The following is a 26,277-nucleotide window of genomic DNA, read 5'->3' as shown; positions in this document are numbered from 1 at the left end:
TTTTGTACATTTCTGTGTCTGGTCAACAACCTGGGTGCTAGGGATAGTCTTTGCTACTGGGCTTGTCATTCTTTGTTTTTCTTTGTTTTCCTGGTTGTATTTAAGGGATACCTTGCCACTTAGTTTTGTTGTAGATGTTGTTTGTAGATTTTCATATTGCTATTTAGGTACTCTGGTTTTATTTTGGGTTTGGGGAAGAAAAAAAAAGCTTTGCTGCTTTTATTATGGCTATATTTACATCTGACCTCACTATTTGATATAGACATACATTAAAGAATATAAAAATATAATCTGTCATTAACTAATAAATGACAGAATAAACATGTAGGGAAAAGTTCTTTTCTTTTCCAAATGTATACTTTTTGGTTTGTAATGACGTTACCTTAAATAAGATATTTGGGATTACTTGGATTATACAGTTAATGTTTTTAAATTTCATTCTCTATTTCTCTTTTTGTTTATATTATCAGAAACAGTGAACTAAAGATAAAAACTGTATGATCTCACTTATATGTGGAATCTAAAAAAAAAAAGAAAGAAAAAGAGAAAAGAAACTCCTAGAAAAAGAGATCAGACTTAGTAGAAATGGGGCAGGTTGGGGGGACTGTAGAAAGTTGGTCAACAGGTACAAATTTGCACTTATAAGACAAATAAGTGAGGGATATAAGGTACAACATGTTGACTATGGCAAACATTGCTAGATGGCATATAGGGAGGTTTTTAAGAGAGTAAATCCTATGAGGTGTTATCACGAGGAGAACATTTTTTTTCTTTTTATTGTGTCCATATGAAAATATGTTTGTTAGCTGAATCTATTTTGGTAATCAATTCACTATATATGTAAATCGAGCCATCACGCTGTATGCCCTACACTTATACAGTGATGTATGTCATTTTATTTCTCAGTAAAAATGATTTTAAATGAACAAAAGAGTAATACTTTCTAAAGTTGTTCCACTTGAGTTGGACCCCAAAGAACTCTTTAAACCCAGAATATCAAAAGTCCTCTTTGATGCACTTCCCTTTAATAACTCCTTTCACAAAAGGGACTCTAAAGTCAATGAAAAGAAACCAGTGGTTAACAGATTTCTATATATTCATCCCACTTATCATTGTTTTTCTTCTTAAATTCTTCTTCTCTCATAGTGTCCTTTATCTTCTCCCAATTACATAATGAAAGTTTTCATGTGTGCAAAAGTAGGTAAGTAGATACAGGAACTGGGAAACAGGGGGTTATTCCTCACATTAATAGCAGCCATCCTGCAAAGCCCATTATACTTAGAATAAGGACGATATAAACCCAAACAAGGCTCTATTCAGTCTCTAGTTTTAATGTACCACACCAGCTAGAGTTTTTGTTTAGCCAGCTTACTTTCCTAATATCCTTCTCTTGGCTCATATGAATAATCCCTCTCCCATGCCATATGGTCCTGTTGATGTCATAGTAACAAGCCCCCTACCACTCTTTGCAAGGGTGGGCACATGATCAGGATTTGCTGATAAGATCATTCCTTTATCCTAGCTGCAGTGATTGATACAAGCATAAGCAAGTGACCCAAACAGAGCTAATTAGAGATGTTGCCAGGGTTAATGTGTACACTTTGGAAGAAGGAGTGTTGGGCTTGGAGAATGTTATTTTGGAGCTCCTAGCAGCCATCTTGCCTACTACATGGAAGGAGGCTGTGTAAAGAATAAAACCACACAGAGAGAAGCAGGGCTGGTAAGATGGAGAGAGATTAAAAGCCCAGACTTAAAGCTAAACACATCCCTATTCCTTCTAGTTAATGAATCAAAAATGAACTCTCAAGATACTTTGAACTTGAGTTTTCAGGGGCAGTCTCATGAAGTTGGCTTTTCCCTCTGGGAGTATTAGATGAGGCTACTTTGGGAGAAGGGAAAGAAGATAGAATGGCAACTAAAAACAGAGCGATCTAGAGAGAAAAAGAGTCAGTGGAGTGGGTTTGAGAATGAAGAATCTCCCTCTTAGACCACCAGGAACAGAATGGAAGGGATTCTAGGATAGGATGCTGAAAACCCTGCTGTGATAGCTTGTGTTATTGGTCCCAATTATTTACCTCACCCTTTATCCATGTCCTTTGCCATGTTACTTTGCAGTGTCCTCCTGATGTTGGCAAAGAGTGCTACTCTGCCTCTTGACTTTGGGATTGGCCACGTGACTTGCTTTGGTCGATAAAATGTAATAGAAATGCTGATGTCCAGACCAAGGCTAGGTCTCAAGCAGATTCATTTTTCTTTTGTTCTTGGGCCTCTGCCTTCTCCATAAGAACATGTTTGGACTCATTACTAGTCCAGAGAAAAGGATGAGATACTTGTAGAGCAGTGCTGAGCCCAGCCTAGGTCGGCTGATTCTAAGAAAGCTACAGAATGAGTGAGGGAGTTTCTGCTTAAGGTGCAGTTCAATAGAATTAGAAGGGAATTTCACTACAGTTAGGAAGAAATGGAGAAATTGGACAAAACCTAGTGGATGGAAAGAGAGAGGATGAGGCTATGGATTATAAAAATACTGATTATATCTTATTCGTTTGATTTTGTCTACTGAAGGTATGAGATACACTTTGTTTGTTGTTACTTCTTACCTAGGTAAGTGTAAAATCAACTCCCTGAATATTGTTGGTCACCAGCCTTCCTTCCCTCTTGTAGATACTGGGGCTCCATCCATCCATCCTCTCCTTTTCTGTTGTTAATGTCTGTCTATACCACCAAAGCATGATCTTCTTATGGACTTCTGAATGATGGACCACACAGAAATGCAACATTTTATTATTCCATAAATGGAAAAGCCAAGTACTTTTTCAGAGTGATTAAACTCAGCAACTAACCCATTATTGAGGTAATTGCTTTTTAATTTGTTGCAATGTTAGAGCACAGCTGGCTGTGACACTGGAAAAAAAAAATGGACTGCTTGTGGGTATTAGAGGCAGAGGGATTAAACCAAGTATGGCAACAACAAAATGTTCTGTTCAGTCAGTATAAAAGGCTCGAAGGCATTTGATGTTCTCCTTTGCAGAAGTTTGTAGGATAATCTAGCTTTTACGGTGCTAAACCCGTGTCACGTCCATGGCTGTAGCCCTTGGCATTTCCCTTAGCTTCTAATCAGAGACAATGGGTTTCCCCTCAATATTAACTGCAAATCACAAGATGTGATCTTGAAAGAGTCACTTTCCTTCTCTGAGTTCAGTATTCTCACCTGTAAAAGGAGGTTTCATATAAAATTATCTTTAAAATCACCTTCTGTACTAAAACTGTATAGCACTCAAAAAGTCACATTAGGGAGGCATGACTTAAAATCCACGAACAAGGGCCAAGGAGCCAATTGGAACTTGTGTGGAGTTGAAAAATGGTGAATAGAACTTCCAGTTAATACCCTTTGGGGCAAGAAGTGTCTGAAACTAGAGGGCTGCATGGCCCAAACCCTGGTTGCCTGCCCATGTAAGGTATTTTTAAGGCTCACACCACTTACAGGAAAATGTTAGGGTTTGGGAGGAAAGGCAGGATAGAGGACACTGAAGCTTCAAAGAAGTAAACTGAAGAGGGGAAATTATGGCCAGTGGACTTCTGGATTTTTGTCCTTGATTGCCTTGCCTTAGCTCTGTCTTGACTGATTTGGCACATACATGAAAGATATAGCTCCTGCCTAGATTCAGGTTGGACCTGAGTGTAAATCCCTGCTCTGTTACCTATCAGCTGTGTCACTTTAAGCCAAATACATAACCTCTGAGCCTTGTTTTTTCTATCTGTAAAGTTGAAGAATAATACCTGCATTGCACTGTGGTGGGTTTTAGTTGAAACCATATTTATAGCAAGGAGATCTCAGCTTAAACCTAGATAGAGTACGTCCACTGTGGGGCTCAGCAGCTGACAAATTTATGGATTTACCCTGAATAAGTATATTTTCAGGAGCTCTAAGGTAGTTTGCAGACAAAAATTAAACTTACAGTAAGGAGGAGCCAGGCTAATGAGCTTGATCGTTTGTATCAGTCAGGGACCAAGCAGAAGAAAATACCCACCCTAAATTCTATAGAATTAGACCTTAACTAGTCTAGGAAGCTGATTAAGAGCTCTAGGTGGAGCTGGGTGCCTTTGTGTCTGGTCCTGGGCAGACAGTTGAGAAGGGAAGACTGAATGTAGTGGTGGAGACCAAGGGCAAAATGAAACCTGCGAGGATGAGCTGGTAGCCGTGTCTGTCCCTCGCTTCCTATAATTCCAGTGAAGACGGTGGCCTACTGAAGATGTTCATGTTGAGCCCCCTCCCCCCATGGAGATGAAAACACACGTGGTCCAAGACTAGCGAGAAGCTGAAGGAGGAGATCTGGTAGAACCCAGAGAAGCCAGACCAGTGAAATGTGTATGAGCTGCATCAGTACCCAGCCACACACCTACCTTCAGAGCTTAACAAAATTGCTGTGGATACAGTTCCACTTCTCAAATCTCAATGAAATTTCTCTGTGGCCAATCCTAACCTAGAACCACACAGGCAGGGTATTTGGGGAAATGTTCCAGCTTAGATAAGTTGACACAGTATAAAGCCATTGCCTCTTTTAATAAAGCCTTAGGAGGTTTCTGAGCACAATAAGAAGGCTGTTAATTCACTCCAGTTTCAGCCTAATTGAGGCCTTGGGAAAAAAGAGAATTACAGTAAACACTGGAACAGTGGATACAGTCCATTTTGTTACACATTGACATGCAAGCATCATTGCTAATCAAGCCTCAGGGAGACGGCATTTCTTTTCTGCTCACTTTACCCAGAATGAATATAGGAGAATTGGAAAGGAAAACAACAGGACTTAGAAATGAATTCCAGAAGTGGAATGAAGTAGACACTTTCTCCGGGATCAAAAAGTCATCCCCAAAGAGAGCAGACATTTCCTCAATTTAGTGGACAGAAATTATCAGAAGGAGAGGGGCCATACTGCAGCCACCATAACTTGAAGATTGGCCCAACTAAAGAAACAAATCAAAAGAATTATGGTAATTTACATTGTGTAACTTTGTGATAAACATTTTTAAAACCTGAGTGAAGTAATGGTTGTCTAAAGAAAATACAAATTACCAAAGCTGACTTTGGAAGAAACAGAAAATCTAAGTAGACCAGTTGTCAGGGACCCAACTGGGAATGTGGTCAAAGGATTTTCCACTCAATAAATACTTATCTCATACTTTTTCCGTTAATAAATTCTTCAGTCCCTTAAGTGACAGATTATTTTGAGTATGTCTCAAATATTCCAGAGCACAGAAAAGTAAAGACACTTAGTAGATGCTTTTGGTATTCCACTTTGATCTGATGTGTCCAGAATACTCATTCATGAGCTGCTGTGACTGTTGACTGCTAACGCCTCACACTTGCACTCTGCACAGGAGAACTCCCCCTGCCTCTGGCAGCCAACTCACCCAGAAATACCTGAGAGGTTCTGCTCATTTCTCTGGAGGACCCTGCAGCAAATGGCACACTATGGTGAAGGGAGAAACCCTAACCCCTTGCCTCAAGTGGCACAGCTCTGTGACACCATTTACATGCTGGAGCTCCCCGTGGGATTAGATAGAGGCTGTGGCATGACTTCTTCTTCCTTTGCCCTATCTTCTTCCGTCCTTGCCTCACTGGTTTCTTCTGGAAGAAATCGCTCAATAAATAGGTTGCACAGAATCTTTGTTGCAGTCTTTGCTTCTATGACCTAAAACAAAGAGCCTTCCATTTTTTCCCATAAATTAATAGTCACTGATTAAACAGAAAACAGAAAAAAAAGTATCTTGAATAGGGTAGCAAGAAAAGAAGTGATTAATCTCACAAATATTGATTTGAAAATCCTAATAAAATAGCTGCAAATGGAATTTAGTACTATATCATAACCATATGGATTTAATTTCATGAATGCCAGGATACCTCAATGTTTTAATGCTTTGAATGCCATATTCTCCTTATTAATAGTTTTAAAAACATGATCTCATGATAGCTGACGTACTTAAAAAAACAGACCTTTCCTTTTCTTTCACATCTGCTGCAAATCTATCATGAGTTGAATAACTCTTCCTCATGAGGGCTATTGCCAATCAGATCATGATATAGCATTTCCCACAACATGGTACCATTCAGAAATGTAAACATGCGGAGTTTCTAGGGCAGGAGGTATTTTTTTTAAATATGAAATTTATTGTCAAGTTGGTTTCCATACAACACCCAGTGCTCATCCCAAAAGGTGCCCTCCTCCATACCCGTCACCCACCCTCCCCTCCCTCCCACCCCCCATCAACCCTCAGTTTGTTCTCAGTTTTTAAGAGTCTCTTATGCTTTGGCTCTCTCCCTCGCTAACCTTTTTTTATTTTTTTCCTCCCCCCCCCCCCCATAGACTTCTGTTAAGTTTCTCAGGATCCACATAAGCGTGAAAACTTATGGTCTCTGTCTTTCTCTGTATGACTTACTTCACTTAACATAACACTCTCCAGTTCCATCCACGTTGCTACAAAAGGCCATATTTCATTCTTTCTCATTGCCATGTAGTATTCCATTGTGTATATAAACCACAATTTCTTTATCCATTCATCAGTTGATGGACATTTAGGCTCTTTCCATAATTTGGCTATTGTTGAGAGTGCTGCTATAAACATTGGGGTACAAGCGTAGGGCAGGAGGTATTGAAAGAAGCCCTGAGAAAGGGAAATTTATTGCCTACAACATGGGTCCTCCAGCCTTGGCTACTGCCACTTGAAAGAGTTCTGATGTGCTTTTGTGTCAAGTTACCTGGAAGTTGAGGACAGTGTAGCAAATTAGCAAAATGGCCTGGGGCATATTTGGAGAGAACAATCCTTGCGTATATAAACAAAAGAGAAGAGTGGGGAAGTTACAGGCTTTACCAAGGCTCTAAGATCCATAAGCGGTGAGTTGGAAGGGACCAAGTGCAGAGAAGTCTCAACACAGGCTGTATAAGTAAGTCTGTGGTAACTACAGCTACTAGGGACGGTAACTCGAAGGAGCAGCTTCGCTGAGTTGTGGCTATCGTGGGGCCAATCTTTTAGGACTACCTTCATAATTGATAGACATATCTTATAAGAAATGTGTATTTTTCACCACTACATGTTTTTTATAAAAGTAAAATAAGTTCATTTTAGAAAATACAGGTAAGCAAAAAGGTAAAGATTACTATGGCATGTAATTCATTCCAGCATCCCAGAAAATATCAGAATTCTGCTACACTTCCTTCCAGGCTCTCTAGCTTGCTGTCTAGCTATCGACCTACTACTACCTGCCTACCTACTACCTACTACCTAGTACTTACTACCTACCTCTAGTTACTGAGCTATTGGTCCACCCAGGTGTCTAGTGAATAATGTAACATTACATATTATATATGTGTGGTGTACGTGGTTTGCCAATATATTAGTTATTGTATGTTATCAATTTCTTTTAGAAAACTGATATTATATCATGCTGTTCTTTTTTGTAACTTACTTTGAAAAATTAACTTAAATATCATTCGTTAAAGTGAATTCATATTTCTCTACAACATTTAATGGCCATTTTTAGTGTTCCTTTAAGTGAGTGAACTACAATTTAGTTAATAAGTCCCCTCTGATTGGGCTTTAGACTTTTCCAAGTTGTTTGTTTGGTTTTTTTTTCTTTCATTATAAACAATACTAATGTATAAATCTTGTGGCTCAATCTTTGCTCATTCTTAATTGCTTCTTGAGGGCAAACTCTGAGACGTGGAAATGCTGGATCAAATGTTGAGCACTTTTAAAAGAGTGTTATCCTTTTTCTTATGTTTTAAAAGGAAACTCCATACTGTTTTCCACAATGACTACCCCAATTTTCATACCTACCAATAGTGTACAAGGATTTCTTTTTCCACACACTCCCATGTTTACTGCAGCATTATTCACAATAGCCAAGGTATGGAAACAACCTAAATATCTGTTGAAGATGAGTGGATAATAACATGTGAAGTATATAGATCTATCTATCTATCTACACACACACACACACACACACACACACACACACACACACACACAGGGATAGTATTCAGGATGTCCTGCCATTTTTAACAACACCGATAAACCTGAAGTACATTATGCTAAGTAAAATAAGACATGCACATAATACTACATAATCTCAAGGACGCCTGGGTGGCTCAGGCTCCGGTGAACGTCTGGCTCAGGTCATGATCTCACAGTTTGTGAGTTCGAGCTCCATGTCGGGCTCTGTGCTGACAGCTCAAGGCCTGGAGCCTGCTTCGGATTCTGTGTCTCCCTCTCTCTCTGTTCCTCCCCTGCTCACACTCTGTCTCTTTCTCAAAAATAAATAAAGATTTAAAAAATACTACATAATCTCACTTATATGTAGAATCTAAAGAAGTTGAACTCACAGAAGCAGAGACTAGAATGGTAGTCTCCACTGGCTAAGGAATGGGGGAAATGGGGAGATGCTGATCCAAGGGTACAAAGTTTCAGTTATGTGGGATTAATAAATTCTGGAGATCTAATGTAGAGCATGGTGACTTTAGTTCATGATCCTGCCTTCTGTACTTGAAATCTGCTGAGAGTTGATCCAAATTGTTCTCAACACACACACACACACACACACACACACACACACACACACACACCACAGTGTGAGGTGATGGATATGTTAATTAGCTTGATTGTCAGCCAGGGACATTGCTGAGATGCCCTGTATGCTCTGGTCTAGAGCCCTCCCCTGCCTGGTGGTGGAACTGGTCCAGCCAAGTTTGACTTTACTGAATCCCATGCTTCAATCCATTCCCTTTCTTGTTCTGCTTCCCTCACTGTCTTAACATTTTTCCCTTAAGAATACTTCCTCAGTTAATTGTTTGCAGCCAAATACCCCTCTCAGACTCCACTTCTCCACTTAGGGAAACTGACTGAAGACAGTACTCCTGAGAATGAGTGTTAGCCTTCAGGAGTGCTCTGTCTAAACCAGCGCTCCACCACCTAGAAATAATTTAATTAAATTTTATTTCATTCTTAATCATTAAGGGTTACTCATTTCCAATCATGGTTGTTCCCCTACAGATGCAATTGCCCCAGGATTCTGAAAAGGATTACTATTAGTAGGGTGTTTATTATTTAGGTAGGTTATCAAGCAATTTATCAGTTATCAATGTGTTTACCGCTGTGACCCTGGGATATGAAGGAAACTGGTTCCTTACATAGTTGCTTTTTTGTATGCATAATCTTGAAGGACCTGATCACTTGAAGGGTGTGGTTGTTTTGGTTTCTGCCCTGGGGCTATTAGGTGTGTCCAATTGTTCTTTTGTCCCACACAGGTGACCCGTTTGGTGTGTTCCTTCAGAAGGTTTTGTTTATGGAAACCAAATGGCTTCCTGTTATTCTCTGCAAAGACTGTGTCTTTGCAGTTTTGTTCTTACCTAGAGAATTGGACACTTAAGAAGATTCCTCCAAAGAATAATCTGCAGCCCGGTAGAATTGGGACACCAAATTCAAGTTAGGTTGCTCCAAGGCTAAAACGTATATTAATAAAGAGTCAAAATAGAATTTGGAGGTGAGGGAGAGGTTGAAGACAGAGATAATGTTAAGATTTCAAGCCTAGATTATGGTGATTCTTTTTCTTTTATGGAAGACTAGCTGGATATGTTATTTTATTTTATTTTTATTATGTTTTAAAATTTACTTGAAGTTTTGTTATCTTTTTAATGTTTATTGATTATATTGAGAGACAGAGACAGTGCATGAGTGGGGGAGGGACAGAGAGAGAGGGAGACACAGAATACAAAGCAGGCTCCAGGCTCTGACCTATCAGCAGAGAGCCCAATGTGGGGCTCGAACTCACGAACCGCAAGATCACGAACTGGCCCCAAGTTGGATGCTTAACTGACTGAGCCATCCAGGCGGCCCTAACTGGATATTTTAAAGTTTGGTTGCTTCTAACTCTTATTCCATCCCGCCCCACCCACCCTCCCCACCCCACCCCAAGGTTGCTTCTAACTCTTAAAGAACAGTATGGTTTCAGAAAAGGAAAGGCTGGAAATAGTTATTTAGTAGGTCAGTGAATTCATTGTTTTAAGGACCCACCACATAAGTAGAAAAATGTATTCTGTTTCATTTTATTGTTGGAGAATGTAGCCAAAAACAAGAAACAAAAAGCAAGGGAGTGATGATCACAGGTTCAGGATGGAGTTACTATTTTGAGAGTTGAAATATGATAGGGTGTTGAGATATAGAAGGAGCACAAACATATAAGTAGATACTGGTTACAGATGCTGTTGTAGGTTTTACATTATTAGATGGTGGTTTTGTAGGTGTTATATTAGATAATATTTAGAAAGTAATAAATATAATACTGAAAGAGGGCTATGGATGAATAAATGATGGTCACGTTTCATGAACCATAGATTATGTTTAAACTAATCCTTCTCAACTGAAAGAGAAGGAAAGAGGGAGAGGGAGAGAGAGAATAGGAGAGAAGGAGAGAGTGAGGGAGAGAGAGAAAGAGAGAGAGACAGAAAATACAAATATAGTTGTGTTTCAGAAGTATTGAAGCTTATTTATATTCATTAATTTATTTGGTGTTATTTTTTAGGACAAGTAAGATGGTTATTAAGGCTCTGCAGAGGAATAAAATAAAATGAAAAGTATGGATAAAAATGTGCACTTAAATTATTCATTAATTTACAGGGCCCTTTTCATTTCCACATGTAATCACTTTGAGAACTAATGACTCACCAAAGGTTGAGACATGATTTTCCCAATTTCTCAGCTCTACTACTCCCTAGCTGTGGCCTTGAACGCATTTCCTAAATTCTCTTGACTCAGTTTCTTCATTTGAGAATGGAGAGTATAATCCTTGTCTCGCAAGAGCGTTGGTAAGAAATGAAGGTAATGTATGAAAAATGCCTGGGACACAGTAGTGCTGAGTAAATAGTAGGAGTTGCTGTTTTAAGTGGATTATTGCAATAGAATAGTAATCCTGATTTTCCCCAGGATTAGAAACTAGAACCAAAGCCTGAGGAGAAAGATGTAAAATAATACGGGGGGATGGTGGTTCTATCCCCATAATCCAAATGAAGCTGCAAAGGAATTGGTGGCCTGACATTCCTTCTAGGGCTTACTAAGTGTGGGCAACGGAGCCAGTCCCACCTCTTTCCTGGTCTAGGATACTCAATCAATTACAGATTCAGTAAATATCTATTGAGCACCTATCCTGTAACAGGTACTGTAATAAGTGCCTGGGATCCAGCAGTGAATAAATTAGACACGAATAAAAAAAATCAAAAGACTAGGGTAGGGAAAAAGAAACCTTTACATTTGAGAAAGTTCTTTAGCCTAATGAGATGTGTTGTGGTTTTTCTCTGTGGAATAGGAGAGAGAATCCTAAGCAAAGAGAGTGGAGCATGAAGGGAATATTCCATAAAGAGGAAAACAGATTAGATGTCTGATTAAGCTGGAGACACTGAACTGTCCTACATCTAAGCTTATAATAACTGAAAGTGATCATAAAATTACAGAATCTTCCTAGTGTCACAGGATGGAAAAGTGATTGAAAAAAAATACGATGCAAAATACAATACCTTCTGGGTCAATAAGCCATCATCATCGTCATTATCAACACCACTGAAATTAAGGGCAAAACATCTCTTGCCGAAGAGATGGTAATATGAGGTTTAGAAAGGCTAAAGCAAAACTGTTGCTTGGATCGGGTTTGCTGCTCTCAGCAGGGAGCCTGTTTCAGATCCTCTGTCTCCCTCTCTCTCTGTCTCTCCCTCCACTTGCACTCTCTCTCTCTCAAAAATAAATTAGCATTAAAAAAAAGCGTAAAATAATTTTTGCACTATCACTATCCAAATCCAACCTCCCAGATGGCTGGCGCTATCAATTTTGTGCAAAGACTATATATTGAGTGAAGACCAGTTGCCTGAATAATTAAAGATAAATAAAGCCTCTAATTTTAAAGACTCGCTTCCAGAATTTCTCAAGCATTTTGCTCGCAGGACTTCTTACAGTTTTTTAAATTATTGAGGATCCTTAAGAGCCTCTGTTATGTGAGCTATAGTTCGGTATGTCTATCATATTAAAAGTCAAAACTGAAAAATTTTTAAAGATTTATTATCAGTGAGGAAGCATAAGATGTGATCTCTGCACATGAGATGCTTAAGAGAGTGTGTCAGTAGTCACTCAACCACGTTTTTAAAAATTAATGATAATAAGGCTAGTAAATATGAAGCAATGATGATTACTTACTGTTATTTAACACTTCCTGTTATGGAACCAGGCTGGAACCCTGGCGGAAAAACCAGTGGCACTCGGAGATCTTGGTGGATCCGAGATTTATTTAACACCGGCGGGCTCAGAGACCGTTTCTCCAAAGATCTGAGCTCCGAATGAAGGGGGAAGGGTAATTGATAGTTGTCAGCTTCCATATCTGTGGCGGGTTTTTGGCCGCCTGGCAAACAAGGCAAGAAGAACCAAGAAGAGGGTCTCTAAGCTGGAGACCGGAGCTTGTTTTAGTCCCCTTGGCTATCTTTGGTGCAGTACTTTATTCATTTCTCCAATATTCCAATATGACAAAGGTATGGTCTACGGACTTTATACCTACTATTACATTTAATCTTTATAGGAAACCTACAATGTTGTGGATTTGTTTCCTAAAGCTACTATTAACTAAAGTACAAACTAAGTGAATTAAAACAATAGAAGTGCATTCTGTCATAATTCTGGAGACTAGGAGTCCAAAATTAAGGCATTGGGTAAGGCCAAGCTTTCCCTGAAGGCTGTGGGGACAATTTGTTCCATAGCTATCTCTCAGCTTCTAGAATTGGCAACAATCCTTGGCATTACTTGTTTTTTACATGCATCCTTTTAATCTCTGCCTCCATCATCAAATGGCCTTCTTCTTGTATATCTTTACTTTTCTTAAAAGCACACCAGTCACATAAATTTAGGTTCCATGACCCTATTTCCAAATAGGGTCACATACTCAGGTTTTGTTTTTTGTCTTTTGTTTTGTTTTGTTTTGTTTTGTTTTGTTTTGTTTGACTCTGACTCTTCTATCATTTAAGGTATCTTTTGATTATACATTGGGTCCACTTGGATAATCCAAAATTATCTCCCCATCTCAAAATCCTGAAGTTAATCACATCTACAAAGTCCCTTCAGCCAAGTAAAGTAACATATTCACCGATGTTAAGAATCAGGGTGTGGACTTCTTTGGGGCCATTATTCTGCCTACCACAGCAATGAGCAAGGAAGCGGACAAGGGAGCAATCAGTGTTGGTAGGACCTCATTGTGCAGAGGAAGGTTCGAGTTAGGTCTTAAAAATAGGGAGCTTCTCATGATGTGGAGACAAGTCCAGGCAGGCTGGGCAGCATGAGCAAAGGTATGATGGTCACAGTGAGCCCGTCGTGAGCCCACTGGGCAGTAAGGAGATGGTCTACCTAAAGACAACAGGTGTGAATTGGACGGTGGGGAAGTTAACTGGAAAGGTTTGGGATGGAGCCTCAAATATTCACCCAGGACTTGGAGGATAGTGCCTCTTTTTCCACAAGTACCATTTCAGTATAATTTATGGGTGGCTTTGGTTGGAAATTAGGAATGGATTGAGTAGCCTTCTAAGACTCTCTGACACCGGTTTTTTTGTTTGTTTGTTTTTTTACCGATTAGCATCTTTCTCACTTTGTTTTTCCTGATGCATTTGCTTTTCTTTTTCCCTTAATTGAGTTTTAGCTCTGTAGCAGACACTGTCAGTACCTCTCCGTCAACTCCTGTCCCTCATCCCCTTAACTTCCAACTGCCAGCAGATATTTTGCTTCATGTCTTTCTCTGCCAGGTGGCCAGAAGGCCGGTGGAATCTCCCATTTCCCCAATTTCTCTCAGCAGCTCTCCCCAGATGACTGAGGGAGTAGGTGTATAAATTCCATTTCCCTTGCGCCCCTCCAGTGGGATAACTCTGAAGCATGTTCTACACTGCTCCCAGAGTTCCTCAGCAATTTAAGCTCCATTTACCCATGGGGTACATTCGTTGACATTGAACACTTTCTGGCTCTTTCCCTTACCTGTCTCATTTCTCCACACCCCTCCAGGTGTTTGTTGGGATCACCCCCCAGATAAAGTACTTGCACTTGAATCTATGTCTTGGGGGCCATGACCCATGCGCATAGGGGAATCCAAACGAAAACAGGCTTTCATCAATCCTGGATTCAACCTCTCTGAACATCCCTGAAAATATATCATGTGCCCAGAAAATCATGCCCATTGTAAGGGTCAGAGTATGACGTAGGGAATGTGGTCCGTAGAAGCTCTGGGAAGAGATCCAGTCAAGGACACTGGGCCTCTGTAGTGGACATGTTTGCAGTTCCCAACCAGCCTCAGTAACCTCATAGCGTGAGTATTAGCAAGGGGGTCAGTAGTGTCTTGCTCATGATTCAGATAGTTCTTCACGATTATGGAAGGACACCATGCCAAAAACACCAATTTTCTGTGAAACCAATCCCCCAAGGAACTCCTGGAGGAAGATCCACCATGAGTGCCTCACCTAAGGTACTGGGCAAACATGTTTTTTTCTTTCCTCCCAGGGATTCCGTGTGATGGTAACCCTGGAAAATGCACATCCGTTTCCTCAACCCCATAGAAGCACGTGCTTGACCGAAATTTATTTCTGTCACATCTCGCATTTTACTGGTTGAAGAACAAGTAATGTATTACTATTTGAACAGAAACTCAAAATGGTCTTTTCAATTTTATTTATTTATTTTTTTTAAGTTTATTTCTTTATCTTGAGAGAGAGAGAAAGAGAGAGAGAGAGGGATCACAGGCAGGGGAGGAACAGAGACAGAGGGAGAGAGAGGATCACAAGCAGGCTCTACGCTGTCAGCACAGAGCCGGACGCGGGGCTGGAACCCACGAACTGTGAGATCATGACCTGAGCTGAAACCATGAGTCGGACGCTTAACCAACTGAGCCACCCAGACACCCCTAAATTTGTGATGTCACTTTTAAATGAATATTCGGTTCTGGAAGCAAATAGCAGCTTCATCATACTTTGATTATAGTTCTTATGTCTTCTGTTATCATTTGCTTTAAGGAAGACTAACGAGTTAAACTGAATGTGCAAATGAGTGAGAGAAAAGTTGGAAACTTTCTGCAATCTTCTATGACTTTTCATTGAAACTTCAAGAGGTGGAGGAAAAGAAAGGTTTAAAAAGGTGGAGAGAAAAGGGGGGGTGGGAGCTGGTAAGTAGGAATGAATACTACTGATAGGTAGACTGAGGACTTGCAGAGGGCTTTGCTCGCCACTGTGATATGTGTGAACTTTATCGTGGAGTTAATAGTGATACAATGAATATTTCTGAGCAGGGGAGTGAGGGAGTCAAAATGATGAGTGGAGGCCTCCCAAAGATTTTCTTTCTCTGCCATGATTTCCTTGTCATTCGGAGATACCATACAGGATAGATTAGGTAGACCCACATGAGATTAGCTTTGACCATTTTGTAAGTCAAAGCAGTTGGGGGCGCCTGGGTGTTTCAAGTCAGTTAAGCTGCCGACTTCGGCTCAGGTCATGATCTCACGGTTTGTGGGTTCGAGCCCCGTGTCGGGCTCTGTGCTGACAGCTCAGAGCCTGGAGCCTGCTTGGGATTCTGTGTCTCCCTCTCTCTGCCCCTCCCCTGCTCGTGCTCTGTCTCTCTCTCTCAAAAACAAACAAACATTAAAAAAATTTTTTTTTTCAAAAAAAAAAAAGAGCAGTCAGATATGGGCAATTTCATGGGATTTCACCCAATGAATTCTAAGTGAAATAACTAGAACTGGCTTGAAACTTCTGGTTTTGGAGCAGAAACTAGAATACGCTGTTCCTGTCCATTGGCAGCTGCTGCATCCTGCCAGCTGGATGATGGGAAACACCCAGGGGAGGAGCCCCCAGGACTTAGAATACTCTCTTTTGCTTGCCCCCTGCCTGGGGGGAAGTCAGCTTGCAGGCCGCCATCAGGGGACCCCTGCTGATCTCACCCCTCTTCTAAAGCCAGCTTCTCAGGGAGAGGGAGTGTCAGCGTGTGGTGCTATCTCCTTCAACTTCCCAGGCATAGAAAGAGCAGGTGGCATCTTCAAAAGACTGCTGCTATCCTGCAGAATCTCCCAGAGATGTCATCAGCCCTTCCTGGCAATCACAGGACCAGATGGCTTGTGGTGAGCCCCTGTGATAAAGGGAAGGGACTGATCTGTCAAGCTTTTAATTGTGTGAGGAGGAGGAGGGGATTGAGGGAAAGAAGGAGAAGGAAAAAAAAGAATGAGGGAGGGGAGATTGAGCAAGAATTGGAAGCTTGAAAACAGGAAACTGAGTTTGCTGGATGTATGCCCCCCTGAAAATCTTACATGAGAAGAATGAGGGCAGTTGAATTATCCAAAGTTCAAACAAGAAACAATCTGTTAAAGGATTTATTTATCTATTGTTCTGTGCATTTCTTTATACGAAAAAATTATTAAAAAGTCTAAAACGTTATCACCTATATTGAAAAGAATAAACTTATATTTAATCAAAGGTTTAACAATGATATTGAAAGGTCCTGATATTTCTGGATTGCAGTTTTCGCTGTCTCTCTAACTGGCTGTATAGCTGTGTGCATTTTCTTTCTTTCTTTTTTTTCTTTCCAGGCTTCCAGTTTCTTTCTGACCAATCATATAGGTTAGTTGTTGAAGACAGGTAGGGCTTGGGAAGAAGCCAAGTGGGCAGGACTTTGGCTTCCAACCCCATCTCACTTGGACCACTATAGTTCTAGAACCCTCATTTATTTTATTTTATTTTACTTTATTTTATTTTATTTATTTTTATTTTTTTTAATTTTCTTTCTTTCTTTCTTTCTTTCTTTCTTTCTTTCTTTCTTTCTTTCTTTCTTTCTTTCTTTTATTTTGTTTTATTTTATTTATTTTTTTGTCCATCTCTCCATTTGGTGAAGTTGGAACCCTTTTGACCAGGCCTTCTCTGTCCTGTCCATATTTCACCTAACAGAGATACCTAAGACTTCTCCATGTTTCTGAGAACCTCTATCAAATTGCTTGCTTAAGATTCTATGAGCCATCATCTCTCCCTTCTTCAGTGGAAGCTTGTCATCATTGATGGTAAAACCCAGAAAATAAGCGTGCCTGCTAATAAAAGGCATTTCCTTCTCCCAGAGCACCTTGGTGAATATGGCCTGATTCGGTGTTTGAATGTAATGACCTGAAAATAAGACTTCAGACAAAAATAAATGAGATTGATGGAAATACATTGTCAGTGCATAGAATTCAAGGCATCTGGTGGATTTCTATTACCCGTTTTTCCACTTGGGGAGAAAGATTAGTTTCTGCTGCTTTCTCTGAGCGCAGCAGAGGGAAGGTTGTGGTTTTGGTTGAGAAAGCACTCTTATTATCCGCCTCTATTTTTAGAATTTTTAGACGTCTAACTTATTGACTTGAGTTTATAATTTAGGCCTGTAACCTTTAGAAAAAATGATCCTTCCCCCTTGAAACTTCTCATGCATGATTTTAGCCCAGAGGAGATTTTTTCTTTTTTTTGGAAAGTGTAGCAAAATCTGCCTCATCATCACAATTACAGAGCTATTCAAAGAGATATTTTATCGATAATATCCTGGTATACTCTCTAAATTTCCACTTTCTGAAGCCATCTTTAAGGATACATGGTATATACATAACAGGGAAATGCTGTGTTTCACGTATCTATCATTCACTTACCTGATATATATTACTTGATATCTACTTTCTGTTTAGATAGCATATATGGAGTATATGGCAGTGGCTAGAGGCAGTTATGGAGGCATTATAGAGGCAACCCTTTGGAATAGGCTGGAGTAGTGATGGTAGATGTTTGGGTCCCATTTATGGAGTGAGTGCACCTGTCCCTCAGCCTCTTTGGGCTTTCCTGATAAGGACTGACAGCAGCATCCTTCTGCTGTGACTTGTCAACCCGGTGGGATCTATATTTCTAGGAGATGCCTAAGAGATTATGCCTTCCTGCCAAAGGGCAGCCACGGCTGCTGATGCACTGGAATGGAGTACCGAAGCCTGACCCTTTGCTTCATGGAGAGACAGACCCATGGCACTTTCATCCTGCAGAGCTCCTTGTGGTCTCGGGCTGCGAGTGCTCTTCAGCTGAGATCACATTGTTGCTCAGCTCCTTTGCCTGCCCTAGCCTGCACTTCTCAGCCCCTTGTGGTTGGTTTTCTTGGGGTGGGGTACTAAACCGCTTGGCATAAGGATCCTCATCTTCGGTTCTGCTTCTGGGAAAACTTATGTAAGACAGTAGTATTTATTTTGTTCATTAATTTTGGCTTTGCTCTTATTACAAAAATAATGCATATTCATTGTTGAACATAGGAAAATCCATAAGGTGAAAAGGACAAAATTAGCTAAAAGGACAAAACAGTACACACGTCTAGACTCCAAGGGTGACCATTGTTGACCATGGCAAATCGCCTTTCATTTGTAAGTATTGATGCAGTAGCTGTTACAGTGATGGCCCTCAATGGGCAATATCTCCCATGTCTGTGCCCTTGTTTCGTCCTCTCCTATAGCCTTGATCACGTGATTTGCTTTTGTCAGTGGGATCCTAGCAAGCATGATGCAAGCAGAAGCTTGGCAAGAGCTTGCCTGTGGGGCTTGTACAGACTGTACTTTCTAATTTCCCTATTCTTAGTTTGGGACTTTTGTCCTGGAGACATGGTCCCTCCCAGGCTCTCTAATATCTGGAGATAGTAAATGACTTCCCTGCAAGTGTACCTTTTTTAAAAAAAATGTTTGTTTTCATTATTTATTTTTGAGAGAGAGGGAGAGAGAGAGAGAGAGAAAGAGAGAGAGAGCAGGGGAGGGGAGAGAGAGAGGATCCAAAACAGGCTTTACAATGTCAGCGCAGAGCCCTCCTCGGGGCTCATACTCGCCAACCGTGAGATCATGACCTGAGCCGAAATCGGACGCTTAACCAACTGAGCTTCCAGGCTCGTGCAAGTGTACCTTTGATGCACCAACCAACCAATCCAGAGTCCACAACTTCTAATCTTTTTTATCCAAATCACACACCAAGCCACCACTCTTCCGCCTGCCCTTGTTTCTAGGGATGTTGTTAAACTTCTTCCTTCATGACCATCATTTCTGTCTGAATGTCATACCCGGCTAAAACTAATCCCAGGCACATTTTTAGAACAGGGTTTGTTTTCCTAAAATCTTTTCTTTAAAGTCAGTCACTGTGCATTAAGAGGTTCGGGCAAACACTGCCGAATGAGGAGCGAGACCCTGGAGGACGAGAGGTCATCTTGGAGTTTCTGGCACCAGCTGAGCTCTTAGCTGAATGCCTCCGCCTGAGTAAGCTCAGCTACACTGCGTGGGGCAGAGCCACACATCAGAGCCCCGTCAACCCACAGAATTGGGAGAAATAGTGTCATTGTTTTCAGCGATTGCACTTTGGAGTGGCTTGTTATGCAGCAGAAGATTATTGAAACAATGTCATAGGGACAGGATGTTGTGGCTCTGGGTCTGTCTTTTATCCCATCTCCATACCCACCTCCCTCCCTAATCCTCCACCCTAGGGATGGTAATTTTACTGATGAAATTCTACAGTAATCATGGGGCCATGTCTACTAAAGGGCCTCTTCACTGTAATTAAAAGGTGGTTCCCTGGTAGTTTCCTTTCATTGGCTCCTCTTACTCTCTGTATGCATGTCTTGGTGAAATCCCTGCTTTGGGCTGTGGTGGGAGACAGGAGCCCCACATAGGTTCCCAGTTTACTTTTAACTGAGAAGTCTCATGGACATCTCAGGCACTGATGCAGCTAAGAAACTACTACTCTGTTTGCTATTTGAATCTGTTCCTTGTATTTCTCTTCTTTGGAAAAGCTGAAAGGAATAGGGAAACTTGTCAGGGCAAAAGCCAGGTGTTCCTGAGTTCCCCGCAGAACCTCGTGCACATTTTTACCTTTTACACTGGGTTTTACCATAATAAAGTCATAATTTTTAAAAATGTTTATTTATTTATTTTGCGGGAGAGAGATCGCTCTCTCCCGCAAAGTAAATGAGCAGGGGATGGGTAGAGAGAGAAGGAGAGAGAGAAAGAGAGAATCCCAAATAGGCTCCACACTGTCAGTGCAGTGGAGTTCAATGCCACTAACTGTAAGACCATGAGCTGAGCCAAAATCAAGAGTCAGATGCTTGACTGACGGAGCCACCTAGGTGCCCCAAGTCATAATTTCTTAACTCATTTTTTTAATAAAAAATATGCTACAGGGGCACCCAGGTGGCTCTGTCAGTTAGGCGTCCAGCTTTGACTCAGGTCACAATTTCATGGTTTGTGAGTTCCAGCCCTGCATTGGGCTCTGGGCCGACAGCTCAGAGCCTGGAGCCTGCTTCGGGTTCTGTGTCTCCCTCTCTCCCTCTGCTCCTCCCCTGCTCATGCTTTCTCTGTCTCTCTCAAAAATAAATACACATTAAAAAAAATGTTACATGGGGCGCCTGGGTGGCGCAGTCGGTTAAGCGTCCGACTTCAGCCAGGTCACGATCTCGCGGTCCGTGAGTTTGAGCCCCGTGTCGGGCTCTGGGCTGATGGCTCAGAGCCTGGAGCCTGTTTCCGATTCTGTGTCTCCCTCTCTCTCTGCCCCTCCCCCGTTCATGCTCTGTCTCTCTCTGTCCCAAAAATAAATAAACGTTGAAAAAAAAAAGTATAAAAAAAAAAGTGTTACAAGTATATATATGTGTGTGTGTGTGTGTGTGTGTGTGTGTGTGTATAATATATATATATAACATGTATATATCAGTAAAAAAAATCTGCAGTGTAATTTTCAAGGACAAAATCATATCCCATTATATGGATCTACAATATTTTGCTGAACTGGTAAATTTTAAAAACGTAGGTTCTGCCTTTCTGCTATTATAAAAAAAAATACTGTGCTGAATATTCTTGAAGCTCAATGCTTGTATGCATCCTTAATTATTTTCTTAGGATACATTCATTTCATAGAAATGGAATTTGGAATCCAAAGAGTACGTGAATTTTTTAAGCATTTGATAAATAGTGCCAAATTCCACATCTCTCCCCAGACAGATTGTACCACTTTGCCCTCTCAGGGCTGTATGAATATGACCATTGTCTATGATCCTCACCATCACTGGTATTTTTATTTTTTTACCAATTTTATGAGAAAGAGGCTATCCTAATGTCTCCATTTCCATTTTTTTAAATTATAAATAAAGCTAAATGCTTTTCCAAGGTATATTGGTCTTTTTGCTTCTTGCTCTGCAGCTTGACTATAAAATATTTATACATTTTTAAAATTCCTATGTATGGCCATGTATCCAGAAAACATCCCTTTGGCCCTCACATATGTGATTAGGGTTTGAAAAATGTTTCTCTAACTGGTTGGAGAAGTATCAGACCCCCCAAAATGCTGAAAAAAAAGTGTTGATGTAGTTCTGGAATTGCCATGAGAGCATTCGGAAAAGCGGGAACATCTTTTTAATAATCTCTTGCACCTGGAGTTGCTTGATTCAGCCCTTTGGTCCCGGCGTGGAGGACATCCCTCCAGTGGGGTTTGTAGCGTGTGCAGTATATCCTAAAAACTCATTTTTCCCCCACAGAAGTTGACAACAGCAAGAGTTGACAAGAAGCCATCTTGAGCACAGTTTCCAAATTGTTGTCTTCTTTTTTCCTCCTTGTAATCTCTCCCTCCTTAGTGTTGGTCCGTAACCTCCTTGGGAGCTACCTGAGTACAATCTGAAACCAGCTCCTGTGCGTGGAGGGCAGGGAGAGCCCCAAGAAAAAGGCAGACCACTCCAGGTGGGTAGGTGGCAGGTTTAATAAGCAAAGGGAACTTACATATGATGTTGTCTTGGGCAACAGCAAAACAGGGGATCCCTACACCTGCCTGCCAAACCTTTAAAGTTTGCATAAAGGCCTTAACTGGGTTCAGTCATGTTCATGTACATCGTGAAGGTGTTCTCAACACCACACCCCATTTCATGGCTATATCTTACATCCTTGGAGCAGCCTCTGAGAGTAGGAAAGGCAAACAGAACCCACATTTCAAGGACAGAAGAGGGAGTGAGGAGCTTCTGATGGCCTGGGTCCTGTTCATGGGTCGATGTGTGGTCACATCTTTTCTATGACCTTCCCCAACACTTAGCCTCTACACAGCTCTATTTTCAGCCTTGCATCTGTAGACTGAACCAGAGAAGATCTCTGGAGGCCAGCAGTCATGTTTTATTTTGTGTGATCAAGGGCCAACTGTACATCTGAATATGGTTCTCATAGGCCATTTTTTTGGATTATATGATCATTTTTAATTTTAATAAAATAGATAATTTCATATTACATAGAGAGCAAGTCCATCCACTCATCATTGATAAAATTCTAGAAATATTTTCTATGAAAAGTTTAGTACTTGATTGGGAATGAATCTATTAGAACATGATTTCTATAGGTACCGTGTTCCCATCCTCACCCCCATTCTTACTAATTTTGAGAAAATTTAAACATACAGAAAAGTACAAAAAATAAGACAAGATATCCATATACCACAATCAGAATTATCCAGTATTTTGAGATATTTACTTGCAGTCTTTAGTTCTTAAAAGAAATGGATATTTATATATAAAAATGAACACCCCCCCCCTTTAAACAGTCCCCATCCCATCCCTCCCACCCTCACCCCCTTCCCTGCTCCACTCTTCACAAGCAACCACTATCAAGAGTTCGGTCTGTATCCTTCCAATCCATTTCAAAAACATTTTAAAAACATACATACATATATGTATCAATTACCAATACAAAGTACTGAATTTCGTGAGTAAAGTTTTAGTTAAAATTTACAGAAATGCTTTGTAATATATGTGTTATTCTGCAACTTCATTTTCCCCCTTCAACATGACTTTTGAGATCTTTCTCTGTAATGCATACAGATCTCATTTGTTAAATTTTACAGATATACAGTATTCCATCATAAGTATTTTCCGTTTTGTTCCCGATGGGCCTTTAAGTCGTTTCCAACTTACGGCTAACTACAAATCATGCCACAGGAAGCACACTGGTACATATTTCCTAAGCATACAAATTCAGAGGATTTTTGAGCTCGTTATAAGGGATGTCTCCCTACTCCGAAGGTCATAACCGTTTCTGTATACAGCTTCTATTCTTGTTTTTATCCTCTTGGCTCTTACCTCTGTTTACAGTTCATGGTCTGTTTTTTCTTTGGGGAACAAATTACCTCCAAATCACTTTTTACATAGTCCCATTATCTTCTCACCTCCTATTGCCATTTCTATCATATTCTAAATTTTAATGGATGCATAGGTGTTTCCAGAATCTCTTCTGTTCTACTAAATCAATACCATAAAAGTCTCTTCCTTTCCAATACTTAAAACTTATTTTTTGATTGCATTGGTGAAGATCTCCAGATAAATGCAGACAGCAAGAAGAAGCATGTTTGGTGGAAATGTGTCTAAAGTTTCAGCATTACCTAGGCCATCAGCTTTTTTTGGGGGGGGGGCAGGATTTTTATCATATAAATGTCTTTCTCTTCAGGATAAATTCCATGGTGTCCAGTAAGTCTTTAGCTTTTGTTTTCCTCATTTGTGATACCTTCTTTCAGGATGATCATTTCTGATGTGCTATGAGGTTTAAACTCCTGATGACACTTTCCAATTTTTAAGGTATTTATAGGGTTTTTAATGAGTATGAATTTTCTGGTGTCTGATATGGTATGACTTCTGGCTACAAGCTTTCCCACATTCACTACATTGATAAGGCTTCTTACCTGTGTGTATTCTCAAATGCAGAGCAAGGGTTGAGAATTGAGAGAAAGCTGTCCCACATTCTTTACAACCATAGGGTTTCTCACCTGTATGGCTTCTCACATGCACAGTAAGAGATGAACTTTGAGAGAAGGCTTTTCCGCATACATTGCATTCGTAAGGTTTATCACCTGAATGAATTCCCACATATACAATAAGTGATGTTCGTTGAGAGAAGGCTTTTCCACGTTCATTACATTCATAGGGTTTCTCTCCAGTGTGAATGTTTTGATGTTTTATGAGGTACTTCTTCTGCCCAAAAGCTGTTCCACATTCACTACATTTTTTAAAAAATTTTTTTTAATGTTTATTTATTTTTGAGAGAGAGAGACAGAGTGTGAGCAGGGGAGGGGCAGAGAGAGAGGGAGACACAGAATCGGAAGCAGGCTCCAGGCTCCAAGCTGTCAGCGCGGAGCCCAACGTGGGGCTCGAACTCACAGACTGTGAGGTCGTGACCTGAGCTGAAGTCGGACGCTTAACCGACTGAGCCACCCAGGCGCCCCCACATTCACTACATTTAAAGGGTTTCTCTCCAATATGAATCTTCTCATGCTCGGTAAGGTTAGATTTGCCACTGCAGGTTTTTCCACATTCCTTACATACAAAAGGCTTCTCGCCCGTGTGAGTTCTCTGGTGTCTGATGAGGTTTGACTTCTGAATGAAAGCTTTCCCACAATCCTTACACTCAAAAGGTATCTCCCCAGTGTGAATTTTCTGATGGGTGAGAAGGTTTTCCTTCAGGCTGAAGGATTTTCCACACTCATTACATTCAAAAAGCTTCTCTCCAGTGTGGGTGTTCTGACGTTTAATAACATATTGCTTCTGGCTAAAGGCTTTTCCACATTCGTTACGTTCAAAAGGTTTCTCTCTATTATGAAAATGTTCATGCTCAGTAAGATTTGATTTGTGGCTGAAGACTTTCCCACATACCTTACAGGCAAAGGGGTTTTCCCCACTACAAGTTTTCTGCTGACTGAAGTGTGACATCTGAATGGAAACTTTCCCACATTCACAAGGTTTCTCTCCAGTATGAATTTTTTGATGAATTAGGATTTACTTTTGGCTGAAGGGATTTCCATATTTCTTAACATTTGTAAGGATTCTGTGTGTATGACCTTTCAAATGCAGAGGAAGGGGTAAAGTTCGAGAGACGTTTGACAGAAAACTTTATCATACTCAGTACATTTAAAAGCTTTCTGTCCAAATTTTCTAAGAACCAGCGAAGTTTTGTTGTATTCACTGGTTTCTCTCCAGTGAACATTTTCTTCTGCTCAGAGATGTGTCATCTAGCTAAAGGCTCTTCAGTCTTCCTTAGTACAGGGTCTCTCTTAAGCCTGACTTCCACATTTAATGAGGTGTGACATGTGAGTGAAAGTTTGCCACATTCAGTAATTTCATAGGGGTTTTCTATGGGTTCAAATGGTTTTAACTGAAGACATTTCCCCACTGATTTACATTTAAAGGGGGTTATTAGCATAAGGAGCAAGCAGAGGAAGGATTTCCTAATTAAATTGATGATTCTCCCCTACACAACTTCCCTCATGATTAAGTCTAAATTGTGTTTCAAACTCTTTCCAGGTAAGTTGAAAAAGGTGTTTCCTTAAAGATATAAGGTATGAGACCAGAGGAAGTGTCTTTCCAATTTTCTTAGTTCACTGCTTTTTTTCCTCAGTCTGTACTTTACTGGAGATGGATGCAACTTGCCTCCCCAGTCTTGTTGCCTCTCTATCTGCTCATCGTTTTCTCAGGCTTCTTCTGAACAAACTTTCTTTCCACTTTGTTCTCCACCATCCAGAGTTTGTCTTCTTGTTCCAACAGAGGATCACGTATGGTGTAGTCGGTTTATAACCTGCTATTGGGGAAATGACACAGCACTAGAATATTAATGCTGGGGGCCAAAGTACCACCCTAGAACTCAGGCTGAGCCCTGGGGCCTCCCGGCCTTCTGAATGATGAAGAAGGTGCAGTTTCCAGGGATGCACAAGGAAACGGCCCTCCTACTTTCGCAACACGTGGACCCAGGGGCCGGACTCTCTCATAGGCCATTTTCTTCTGATTTTTATCATAAAGCTTACAGCAATTATTCTGACTGAACAAGGTAAATTTCATTCAGATTGCCCCTCAGATAAATACCATGGTATGTATTAAAAGTATGTATGCTTTAAGCGCTATCAACAATATCCAAAGTATGAAAGAGCCCAAATGTCTATCGACAGATGAATGGATAAAGAAGATGTGGTATATACATATATACAACAGAGGATTACTCGGCAATCAAAAAGAATGAAATCTTGCCATTTGCAACTATGTGGATGGAACTAGAGGGTATTATGCTAAGCAAAATTAGTCAGTCATAAAAAGACAAATCTCATATGACTTCACTCATATGAGGACTTTAAGATACAAAACAGATGAATATAAGGGAAGGGAAGCAAAAATAACATAAAGACAGGGAGGGGGACAAAACAT

At 40.5% G+C, this 26,277-nt stretch overlaps 1 protein-coding gene across 1 annotated transcript in view; it reads right to left on the bottom strand.

Moving 5' to 3' along the window:
* Positions 1–24,919, bottom strand: part of LOC101086839 (zinc finger protein OZF-like) — a 32,921-nt gene extending 8,002 nt beyond the window's left edge. The window contains exon 1 of the mRNA XM_045037334.1: positions 24,301–24,919. Within this exon, the coding sequence (XP_044893269.1) occupies positions 24,301–24,795 (495 nt within the window). The 5' untranslated portion in view covers positions 24,796–24,919. The remainder of the gene's footprint in view (positions 1–24,300) is intronic.
* Between the last annotated feature and the right edge of the window lie 1,358 nt (positions 24,920–26,277).

This window comes from Felis catus, chromosome C2 (assembly GCF_018350175.1).
Source record: "Felis catus isolate Fca126 chromosome C2, F.catus_Fca126_mat1.0, whole genome shotgun sequence".
NCBI classification, from domain to species: Eukaryota; Metazoa; Chordata; class Mammalia; order Carnivora; family Felidae; genus Felis; species Felis catus.
The sequence above is the reverse complement of the archived record's forward strand: the minus strand, read 5'-3'. Positions and strand labels throughout refer to the sequence as shown.